Consider the following 11,871-nt stretch of genomic DNA (forward strand, 5'->3'; position numbering starts at 1 on the left):
AGAGACCTCCGTAACCGCTAACTCGTTAGCCTTTAGCCGCAAAAATCTGTGAGTTTCTATCTTTTATGGTTATTAAATGATTAAACTATGAATAAGAGGTGCTGTTTTTGCTCGTGGGCGAGTCTCTCGGGTTTTAACTGCTGCCCTTCGAATTGTTTCCAATTTTCTACATGGAATCAATGACATCAGATCGGGTTGTGAATGGATCTGCACTACGACAAGTCTGTGACGTGGAAATGATGCTAATTGATTGAACTGAACTACTGAACAGTGACAACGATGAGACCTGATAGGGATTATTCCTTTCCATTTAATGACATGGAAGGTGACGAGTATCTCACATGCACAGGAAAACTATGAAAACTTGAATGTAGAAACTTTTGACCCCAATGAACAAACTGTATGAAATGGAGAACAATATTGATCCTAACAAATATTTCTACAATAACATCAACTGCTCCACGGAGCTACTAGCATCAGGCTCAGAATGTCGTCCAGGGTCTTCTTCTCCTACTACAACCTCAGGAGGCAATTAATGAAAAAGAATAATAATATTTAAGTAGAAATAATGAAACATTAATGCAACACAAAGTTAGCAACTATGATAATATAATATTTCAGTAATTTTTTAAGAGATCTGTGCCTCAAGTGGGTGGGCGCAAGCATTTTTGGGGGCGGGCCTGGCCCCCTATGGGGGCCATAGGGTGATGCACGAAAGCCAATTACATTACATCATATCCATCCATCCATCCATCTTCATCCGCTTATCCGGTATCGGGTCGCGGGGGCCGCAGCCCAGTAGGGGACCCAAACTTCCCTTTCCCGAGCCACACAACCAGCTCCGACTGGGGATCCCGAGGCGTTCCCACCCAGGTTGAGATATAATCTCTCCCACCTAGTCCTGGTTCTTCCCCGAGGCCTCTCCAGCTGGACGTGCCTGGAACACCTCCCAGGGAGGCGCCCAGGAGGCATCCTTAAGATGCCCGAACCACCTCAACGGCTCCTTTCGCCGCGAAGGAGCAGCGGCTCTACTCCGAGCTCCTCTCGGATGACTGAGCTTCTCCTTCTCGTTTCCTGCTGAGAACCATGGCCTCAGATTTAGAGGTGCTGATCCTCATCCCAGCCGCTCACACTCGGCTAACGAACCGATCCAGTGAGTGCTGAAGGTCCAGACCGACGATGCCATCAGACCACATCATCCGCAAAAAGCAGCGTGAGATCCCGAGCCCACCGAACTGCAACCCCTCCCCGCCCCGACTACGCCTCGATATCCTGTCCATAAATATACAAAACGATTTGACAAGCGCAGCCCTGGCGGAGGCCAACCCTCACCTGGAACGAGTCCGACTTACTGCCGAGAACCCGGACACAGCTCTCGCTTTGGTCATACAGAGATTGGATGGCCCTAAGAAGGAACCCCCTCACCCCATATTCCCGCAGCACCTCCCACAATTTATAGCAAAGGATAATTAGAAATGTGGTTTTCATTGAATTTACCCAGATATGGAAATGAAATACTATTTAAAAGCTGTATGACAAACACTTTTGTATTTAATTAAATCCTGTCTTGGATTTCCTTTCAGGCTGTTACATGCTCTGATAAATGTTGCCACATTTCCAATTTAATGTTTTTCAGCAAGAACATTTTGAATTTCCTTTTAGTCTTTTTACAGGCTCCAGTGTAGAAGAAAGTATGATCACGACCTATTTTTGTTGGCAGACCTGTCTATTTCTTGAGGGTTTCCAGATGTGTTACTAGATACAATTGTTTTTAAGTTTTCAGTTTTGTGGTTCCTCACTGTGCACATATAATCTGCTGTACATGTAATCTGGTTCTCTCTTTCTACTTCATTTATCTGGTCTTTCATTAACATCCTGCCTCTCTCAATGATTACGCTTTGCCTTTTTAGTTGTGTCTTCACCACTCCATGTCATCCCTCTCTGACTTTAGCAATATCAACATCATTCCTGTATCCCCACTAAAAGTGCTTTACCTCTCTCTCTCTCTCTCTCTCTCTCTCTCTCTCTCTCTTTTGCTGCTCTGGGATACAGATCATTGCTCCAATCTTGAGGTTTTTGAATGGATTTGTGTTGCTGGCATACTGCAAATCTTCAGGAAGGAAAATTAAAAGAAAAACCAATTGAGCAGGCAGAAGTAGATATACAAAGTTCCAGTGTATTCTGTTTCATGACTTTTCTGGTACCAAGTCATTCTGCAAGTTGGACAGGATCAGACAATTCCCTACTCCCTGAGGCTTAGAAATGTCTTTCTTTGCAAGCCTGACAGCTTTTTAAGAGAGAAAATAGACAGAGCAATAGAAAAAGAGATGAAGGAAGGATGTTGCACATGAGCTGGCAGATTGCTGCACAAGCGAAGCCTGATTGCTGTGCAGAGGACGAGGCAGGAGGGTTCTCCCCATGCTGACTGGATGACAAGTCTGCATTTTTTAAGGATTTTGACATCATTTTTTCTTGTTGTCTTTTATGTTTATGTTTCATTAATGTCAAACTACTGCATCTCTGGGCGGCATGTGTGTGAGGTCTCTGGAAATATCAGGGGCTGACAGGCTGGACTTTTTTATTATTATTGGCTTTGTTCAATCATGAGACTGTTGTTCTGTAGAACACTCTCTGTTTGAATATTTAGCTTTTCATCATGTGTCCAATGGGTGCTTTACCTCCATGGGGTCTCATGAAAGGGAGTTTCTGCCAGGTCCCTGGTCTTTTTGTCTTCTATCAGACCACCTGGATGGGGTGGTTGATTCTGGGATGTTTTGCTGCCTCCGCAAAGCAGAGCTCATTCCCGTTTGGAAAGTCGTGGAACTCTGGGAGTGCCACCAGAGATCAGGTAGCAACGGGGTCCAATGCTTTCCTTGAGCAGTATCATCTGCATGTGACCAGGCACGGCTCTTCTCCACCCATCTCTAAATACAGTTCTCCAGCATCGCTGAAGGGTGGTATTGGTGAGTGGCAAAACTTTTAGATGCTCATCAGCCTTTTTGTACATTTTGGAGTAATCTTAATTTTGTCAAGTTAAATGTTTGGGCTTACAAGTCAGAAAAAGAGCCAACTAATTCAATTGAATTGTTTTTTAGTTGTAAATCATAACAGGAGTTATCTCAGGACACTTTATAGAAAGAAGTCTCAACCAAATCATTTACAAAGATTTAACAATTCACCCCCAAGAGCAAGTATTTGGTGTGATAGTGGCTAGGAAAAACTCAAACCTCGGACAATCTATGACTCTTGGTTGCAGACATCTGCCATTGCCGGTTGGTATGATGAACAATTATAGTAACAATAAATATGTTTCTATGACTAGAAATAATAGCAGTAGCAGTGCATGGCATAGCAGGGCGTTGAGCAGGACCACGGCAGCATACCTGCAACCACGACTTCGGTGCCACCCAATCCAAGGAAATATGCGAGGTGGGAAAACACAAGGACTCTGGGAAATAAGCACCCTGGAGCTAAGTTAACAACAATTATTACTGGAACATGAATGCACATAGATAGAAAGAGAGAGGAGGGAGGAGTTCAGTGTGTCATAGGAACAGTCTAAAACTATTGCAGCATAAGATCAGAATACATAAGATACACAAGAAACATGAGAACTGTTCCAAGTACAACCTGAGCCAGCCTACAAAGGGTTGGTAGATGAATCTATGCTACCCAGAGTACTATGAAGAGAAGCAGACAAAAGGAGGGGGGTGCCGTGTCTCTAGCTACACACCCTCCCCCTGCCGGTCTAGGCAAACTCTGCCACTCCTCAGTCCCTAACTATAAGCTTTATCAAAGAGGACAGTCTTAAGCTTACTCATAATGTGGAGATGGTGTCTGACTGCCAAACCCAGACCGGGAGCTGGTTCCACAGGAGAGGGGCCTGGTAGCTGAAGGCTCTAGCTCCCCTTCACTTTTGAATTCTCTGGGTACCACAAGTAACCCTGCATTCTGGGAGCGCAGTGCTCTAATGGGCTAATGCAGAGGTGGGTCATCAGGGCCAGCAAGAGAAGGTCAGAATCAGACAACAAACACGGTAGCAACTAAAACTGACGGCCAAGTACCATATCCGTTCTGCTCCTGTCTGAGAGAAAATAACTCTCCATGCCAGCAGGCGGCGGTAATCTATTCATTCAATTAAAAAGGGAAACCGGATACAAACATTGCCATGATACCCACAACCAACAGTGTTTGTTGTCACTCATTCTCTATGGAAAAAACTCATGTGGCGATACCAATGTTCTTTCCCACAATGTGACAAGAGAGTATGAATGAAACATTAAGTTGTTACAGTGTACTAATTTAGAGGCTAGCCAGCTGGTTGGTAAGCTTGCTTTCATGGGGCTAATTGTTTAGCGGTGCATAGGCTCCATTACGGTCTGTATATTAAATTTTACAGTAAAGTTATATGTATTTAGTTTATTAACGTTAGTGTATTGTGTAATGTTTTGTGTGTACCCTTATTCACATAGTGAGAACATGTTTTACAACCATGCATAAATCTTTATAAGATATTCCTAATTCTTTGTACAATTAATGTTCATACAGAACAATCAGAAAGGGACAACAACTAGAAAAAAAAGTAAGTGACTTCAATACACGCTGTGAGCATATGTAAAACAATATTCATGTTTTTTATTCTTCTGACAAGTGACCGCACCAAAATAAAAAGATCAAGAAGCATCGTGGTGTTCCCGGTGTGATGAATGATAACTACACTTTATACGTACAAAGGCCATGTTATTAGTCCGGTGATGTGAGACTTATTGAGAAGATTACGGAACCAATATAAGCTATATTGAGGAGTAACACAAACTACCCTTTATTAGAGAAAGCCAAGCAACAAGAAAATGAATCATGAATGTATTGGTCTCTGACCAGTCTGCCATTATCGCTACATTAATATTGTCACACTTAATCTCCGGAGCGCGTCCTGTAACCTGAAGCTGAGACCACGGACGCTGCGCTGCTCATCTCCACTTTTACAGAGAGAGTGGACACTGACGCGATGCACAGGTCTGCTCTGGACCAGGCTAGCCACAAAGAATAAATCTCCATGGTTACTTGGCTGGGCTTAATTCAATCTGGTTTTGTGCAACCGAGTCAAAGCTAAATTCATCCAGGATAACTTGAATATCCCGGCTTAATCCCTTATCCTAGTTTTGTGCAACAGGCCCCTGGGGAGGAGTTACAGCTAGTGCGCTAGCTAGTATGATGCCTTAGCAACATTGTTATTGAAACTTTCCTGCCAAATAAGCCCTTTTTAATTTAAATTGAATAGTACTTATTTAGCTAAGGTATTTAGCTAATTCTTGTTTTAGTTTTTAAACATTTTTAAGCTTGTTCATTGACAGATTTGAGTTTAAGTTTTGCTGTATATGTTGTCCTTGGGTCAAATTGACCTGTTTTTCTATATAAATGTTCTTTTTAATTACCCAGTTGTAATTACCCAAAAAACATGATTGGTGTTATTACACACAACGCTCTTTGGCAATTACAAATCCCTACTTTTATTAATTTTGGGGTATCTTATTCAATTTTATAGCTTTTGAAAAAAGTGGTTTTGAAATAGTATTGAGTAAAATTTGATATATTCCAGTCTGTAATTATCCATCAACATTCAACATCCAAAAACATTGATAAAAAGCCTCAACAAAAGTGTTGACTTTCAATTTTGACAAGAAGACAACACAAGGATTAAGTAACATGCTTGGACAACTATATATATTATAGTAGGATGTGTCCTACTCAATGTCTAGAAAGGCTGATCTTACTGAGAAGAGCGAAAATTACAGTTTCCTTCAGACTGGTGGAAAGTCTGTTTCAAAACTGCATAATTATGTGTAAAATGCCGATCCACATGCAAATAATTGAGATCCACAAATGCCTTTTAAATTCACAGATAAAAACTGGATTCACAAAAGTCTCTTAGAAAGTTGTAGTACAAATGTATTACTTTATTTGAACAATTATGATTTTGGGGGGGATTTGTGGAACTTGTTTATGTTTTTCTTGTATTTGTAGATTTGTGTTTTATATTTACAGATTACATATTTACACACCTTTTTCACACAAATTACATGACTTATGAAGCAAATGCTGCTGTGACACATCAATTACATGGTTTTGACTATTGATGAGTCTCTTCATCCTGTCTGTTTCTGTGTGTCTGTGTCAGTTAGACCTGTGCATCTGTATGAGACGCTGAGGGACAAAGGGTGGTTGGGAATGAGAACACGGTTTTTGGTTGGGGTTGACACAGCCACATGGGGCCCAACCATTTTAAATCTCAAATTCTTAAGTGACAAACTTCTCCCGGAAATGGTTCACATGACATTCTAGGGCACTGCTGGAGTTGAGTGACAAACCCTCAATTTACGACTGGCCTTTAAAAACTAACCAAGGAGAAACAACACAGTTTGAGTGTCAAAACTCACCACTTAAAGGGTAACTACAGTTTTTTTGTGTCTGTGTGACTGATGGGAACAACAATCTTTGAAACTGGTCCAGTATTAAGTCAGATCACTGCAGTCAGGAGCGGTGAAACTAGCTACAATGTAAGTTAATAGAGCAATATTCCAGCTTGTATTTACCTTCACTAAAGTGCTGGTTTTGTCACTATTAATATTCTAAGTCTCTGACAACATTATGGAAAGGATCCCTTCAGAGATAGACCTTTAAAACCTCTTTGAGACCTTTCTCTTTAACCAGAAACAGATCTAAGTTTGCTAGCGCTAAATCCACCCGACATACTTTGAACGTATATAGAGCCAATGTTCACATGTAAATCAGTAAATCATGTGTTTTTTTCAAACAGAACTCTGATGGTTGGAAAAGTAAAAAGACAACACAAAACAGTTTTATTTTATTTGTTTGAGTCTGACACAAATTCACGAATGTTTAACATTTGAAAAAGGATCTTGCTCTTTAACAGAAAGGTTGACCTCCTTAGAAATCCTTTCCATAATGTTGTCAGACACTTTAGTCTTAGTCTGTCGGCGGCAAAATGAGCACTTTTGTGAACAAGCTGGACAATTGCCCTATTAACTTTTGGATTTTGCCTAATTGTCTAAGATGGTTGTTCCCATCAGTCACTTGGACACAAACACACAGGAAAATAGTGTACAGGTTGAACAAAAACTTGTTTGTTACTCTTTAAAGCCAGTTTATTAAATGAGAACTATTTTAGGGGCTAATGGCCCATGATCTCGTGTCTCATTTCAATCGTTTTAAAGAAGACACTGGAGCCAACAAGCTTTACACTGTTAAGTAATGAGAACAGAACCAATCTAACTTTGCAATTAAAATGTATATTATTTTTTCTATGCCATGTTTAACGAACCATCTGAAAAGCACTGAGGTTATGTAGGTTCATTGTGAAACCATAGAACTATGTCAATATGTACTGCCATACATACATTTAAAGCTGTTAGTTTTCATTTTGTATCAAACAACAAAAAGTTGTGAATTTGCACATCCTGGGAAATGACCACATGCACACATCACAATGTAGGTGCTGAAACGATGTTGCGCAGCCCTACAGCACCTTACCACTACATGACATCAGTTCAGAGTTGAGCTTATTATTCATATGTCCTCCTTCTGCTCTGTTCAGCTGGGACGACGTACATATTTGGCAAAGGAGGAGGCCTTATTACATTTAAGTGGCCAGCCAATGAGAGACCGAGCACCAGGACGGACAGGCTGACCGTCGGCTTCAGCACCTCCCTAAAAGATGGCATCCTGGTCAGGATTGACAGTGCCCCAGGTCTAGGGGACTATCTTATGCTGCACATAGTAAGTTTCCACACACACACACACGCACACACACACCTTTTTTTATAATTGATAATGTCTCAGCTTTTCCTTATTTCCTACTCATCTAGTGTAATACTCACATCCCTTTCCCATGTCTTCTCGAGGGCTGACCAGGCTCCATCCCCCAGGTTTTGCATAAGCATGAACTGTAATAATACAATACAAATAGAACAAGCCTCGTGACCTTTCCCATTGTGCTGGATACTTGTATCGCAGTATTTTTTTAAGATTCTGGTGGTTTCGATCAAATCAAATACGTACACATACTAAGAACTTTAACATTACTTCCTTTTCAGAACAATATAGTTGCAATTTAAGATACCTTAGATCAATTGATGCGTTTCAAAGTTAATCTGAGGGAGAAAGGTAGTCAGTTAACAGGGGTCTGTCATATCTTCAGCTGTAGCGCTCTCCATGGCAATGCTACTATACTATTACTATTTGAAAAATTCATACGATATAGGAAATAAATACCAGTATAAGGTATAAGCCGATGTACTGCCCATCACTAATTTCCCATATTTCAACAACACCTACAATATCTATACATTCTGGTGCCGTAGGGGCCGAAGAACTAAATCCACAAATCCCCAGTAACAGATGTTGCAAATATCTTGAAAACTTGAGACCTAGGAATTCCAAATTGCTGTACCACATACTCAAAGGATTTCAATTTGCCACTATACTAGTCTGGTTTTTATTGAATTGCATCAAATATTCAAAAATCATTCGAAAGCTACATACTTACATAACTGTGTATACAAACTAACATTTTTAAGAGAATGTGAAAAGAAAGTTATAGAATTACTACATATTTTTGTGACTCACTAACAGCTCTTCGTAATACAGTTATAAGCGTTACAGAGCTTTCTTTCTTTTTTAAGTAATCAATATTGTGAAAAAAATATTTGTATTAATTTACCTCAAAGTTACATTACAGTCCAGCTCATCAGCAGAGCAGCTGTACCACCATTATATTTGAATGCCTTCAAGTATTGCTTTTAGTATCAAGTATTCAGTTAAATTTTATTTATAGTATCAAATCACAACAAGAGTTATCTCAAGACCCTTTGAGTAGGTCTAGACCACACTCTATAATTTACAAGGACCCAACAGTTCCAGTAATTCCCCCAAGAGCAAGCATTTAGTGCGACAGTGGCGAGGAAAAACTCCCCCTTTAGGAAGAAACCTGGGCAGACCCAGGCTCTTGGTAGGCGGTGTCCGACGGTGCCAATTATAGTCACAATAATGTCTGTGATGTAAAAACTTAAGATATCCACACAGTGATCATAGTTCAATAATTCAACCGTAACACACTGCATATGCTTCAACCACGGCAACAAAGGACTGTGGCAAGTGTGTTTGACTGACAAGTTCAAATGTGATTGATTTAAATATATAATTGTGTTTTCTCATTTCAGGAACAAGGCAAAATTGGAGTGACATTTAACATTGGCACAGTGGATATCAGTGTGCAGGAGAGCAGTACCCCAGTGAATGATGGGAAGTATCATGTTGTTCGCTTTACCAGGAATGGTGGCAATGCTACACTGCAGGTGGATAACTGGGCGATCAATGAACACTTTCCAACAGGTACGACTAGTCAGCTATTAATTAATCTAATCTGAAACTACTAATCTTTATTTTACATCTTTACTGAAGAAATATGTTGGCAGTCATAACTGTTGCAAATCTGATAGTATCAGTTAACAATGAAAACCTGCTACTAAAAATATAACATTATGGGTAAAACAGGTAATAGAATCACGTCATAAACATTGCTTTAAAATACATGGAGTGAACACATGATGGAGTGTATCTGTCAGTGCAGTAAAAGATTGAAGGAGTAAAACACCCACAAAGAATGCCAATGTCCAGCACACTGTTTTTTTCTACAGTACAGCAATCCCACTTAGATTTGCGCCAGTGTCGAGGAAAAACTTACTTTTAGAAAGAAACCTGGGACAGACCAAGGCTCTTGGTAGGCAGTGTCTAACGTGGCCGGTTGGGGGGGTGATGCACAGTGGCATTAACAGTCACAAAGATAATGGAACAGTGACAAGAAAATGGTAGTAGTAGTAGTAGTTCATGTCATAGCAGGGCTTTGCAGGTGGAAAAAGCAGGACGCAGCAGGGTTCAGCAGGACGCAGCAGGACAGTGCAGGACATCGCAGAGAGTAGCAGGGTGTAGCAGGGAGTGCAGCAGGACCACGGCGACAGATGCAACCAAGCTCTTGTTGCCATCCTAATCCAACAAAATAGGATGGGCAAAAAGAAAACATAAGGACTCCGGGGAGTAAACATCCTCTCATTGATGGAAATATAGCTAATTTAAAATGCAAAAGAAGTGAAAAGGGAAATTTCCCATTGCCCCCCCGGCTTCCACCGCTAAAGTACCTTGTTGTTTTTCCGTCCTCCAGTCAGGTTACTGGAGGACAGAAGTAGAGATATTTCCGCTGCGGCCGGCCGGCTAAGCTTCAGAGATACAGAAAACATTGATAAGAATATGCATTATGTAACCATGAATAAATATAGCCCTGGAAAAGTGTAGACCAATTTACACACAACCCTTTTGCTTTGTTGTTTTTGTAGTTGTTGTTGTTATTGTTGTCCTGTATTAGTAGTTCATTCGTTTTAAACTCTCAGTCTGCAGGCGCCAGTGTGTGTGTGTGTGTGTGTGTGTGTGTGTGTGTGTGTGTCATATGTCCTTATGGAATTTGGGAGTAAATAATTGATTCAATTTAACATTAAAATATGGATTTTTATTTATAGATAGTATACATATAACTTGCAAGGAATATAGGGTCTACAAATCACAACCATGGCAACACTTCAACAGTAGCCCAACACCAAGGGTTTATAAGCTACCTGACTGTGAATAGTTTGTGGGGGCTGCATATGGTTCATCAGCGCGAATGAAAGGATACAGACCATGGGTGTCAAAAAAACAACTAGATACAGCATTGGTGTGAAGCCGAAAAAGTTCGGATGAATTCCAAATTATATAAATAAAAGTACCACTGTTGTTTAACTGTCATTTTGTGGGGGTTATGGAATGATGCAAAACTGTTTGTTGTGATGTGTGGAATGGTGACATATTTACACTTTGTTTGCGTCATGTATTATATAATAACAGTGGTATATCTTTGTATCTTTCTTTGTTCACAAATAGGGATATTAAGAACGTAATTAGTTATGCTGTAATTAACTTTCTTTTTTATTACTAAAAATGTATTCTAAATCAGATAAAATCATTTAAACCTATTGTAAATGTTGTTATTTTCTCCCGGTGGCATGATGCTGATGATCAATAAATGTCTTTATAAATGTCTTTTTAAACTTTAAAGGGAACAGTGACATTGAACGCTATCAAATGGCCAATAAGAAAATTCCTTTCAAATACGCCAGACCAGTAGAAGAGTGGCTACAAGAGAAAGGTAATTGTTAAAAAAATTTTTCTATGCTTACAGTATGTTTTTACTATCCTACTATGTGAAAAAAAAACTATCTTCACATAAAAGATAAATTAACGCTCATTGGGTGCCCGGATATCTCAGTTGGTAGAGCAGGCGCATATAGGGGTTTAGAGGGCTAGAAATGGTAAAAGGTGTAAACCAAGCCCTGAGTATCCTGCTCTACCTTTGAGAAAATTAAAGCTCAGATGGGCCAATCTGGAGTATTCCCCTTATGATGTCATAAGGGGCAAGGTTACCTCCCCTTTCTCTGCTTTGTCCGCCCAAAGAATTTTGCCCCCCATGAGAGAAAGACATCACGGTTTTCAAATGAGCAAAGCGGCAGTTGGTCAAGGCCACACCTCCAGCCTCCACCTTGCCCCCCTCCTTCTCTCCTCTTCAAACTACAGACTCAGAAATGGCACATACTGAGGAAAGCTCATTGTGAGACTGGCTTTAGTGGCTGTAATTGCAGTCTAATAAGGCTGAATTTTGGGAAAGGGACTTCAGATACTGTAGTAGGGGACCACTAAGGTCTATATAAAAGAGGATTCAGATACAGTAATAGGGGACCAGTAAGGTCTATATAAAAGAGACTTCAG

General features: G+C 40.3%; 1 protein-coding gene across 4 annotated transcripts in view; it reads left to right on the top strand.

The window, feature by feature from the left end:
• The window catches only part of nrxn3a (neurexin 3a), a 269,643-nt gene that overhangs the window by 226,774 nt on the left and 30,998 nt on the right, over nt 1-11,871 (top strand). For all 4 annotated transcript variants that reach the window (XR_004327078.1, XR_004327079.1, XM_032501200.1 and 1 more), the window contains exons 19-21: nt 7,616-7,797; nt 9,240-9,411; nt 11,165-11,254. Coding sequence is in view for 2 of the 4 variants with exons in the window: in XM_032501200.1 (XP_032357091.1) it covers nt 7,616-7,797; nt 9,240-9,411; nt 11,165-11,254 (444 nt within the window). In the remaining 2 variants the exon portion in view is untranslated. The remainder of the gene's footprint in view (nt 1-7,615; nt 7,798-9,239; nt 9,412-11,164; nt 11,255-11,871) is intronic.

This window comes from Etheostoma spectabile, chromosome 20 (assembly GCF_008692095.1).
Source record: "Etheostoma spectabile isolate EspeVRDwgs_2016 chromosome 20, UIUC_Espe_1.0, whole genome shotgun sequence".
In the NCBI taxonomy this organism is placed as follows: domain Eukaryota; kingdom Metazoa; phylum Chordata; class Actinopteri; order Perciformes; family Percidae; genus Etheostoma; species Etheostoma spectabile.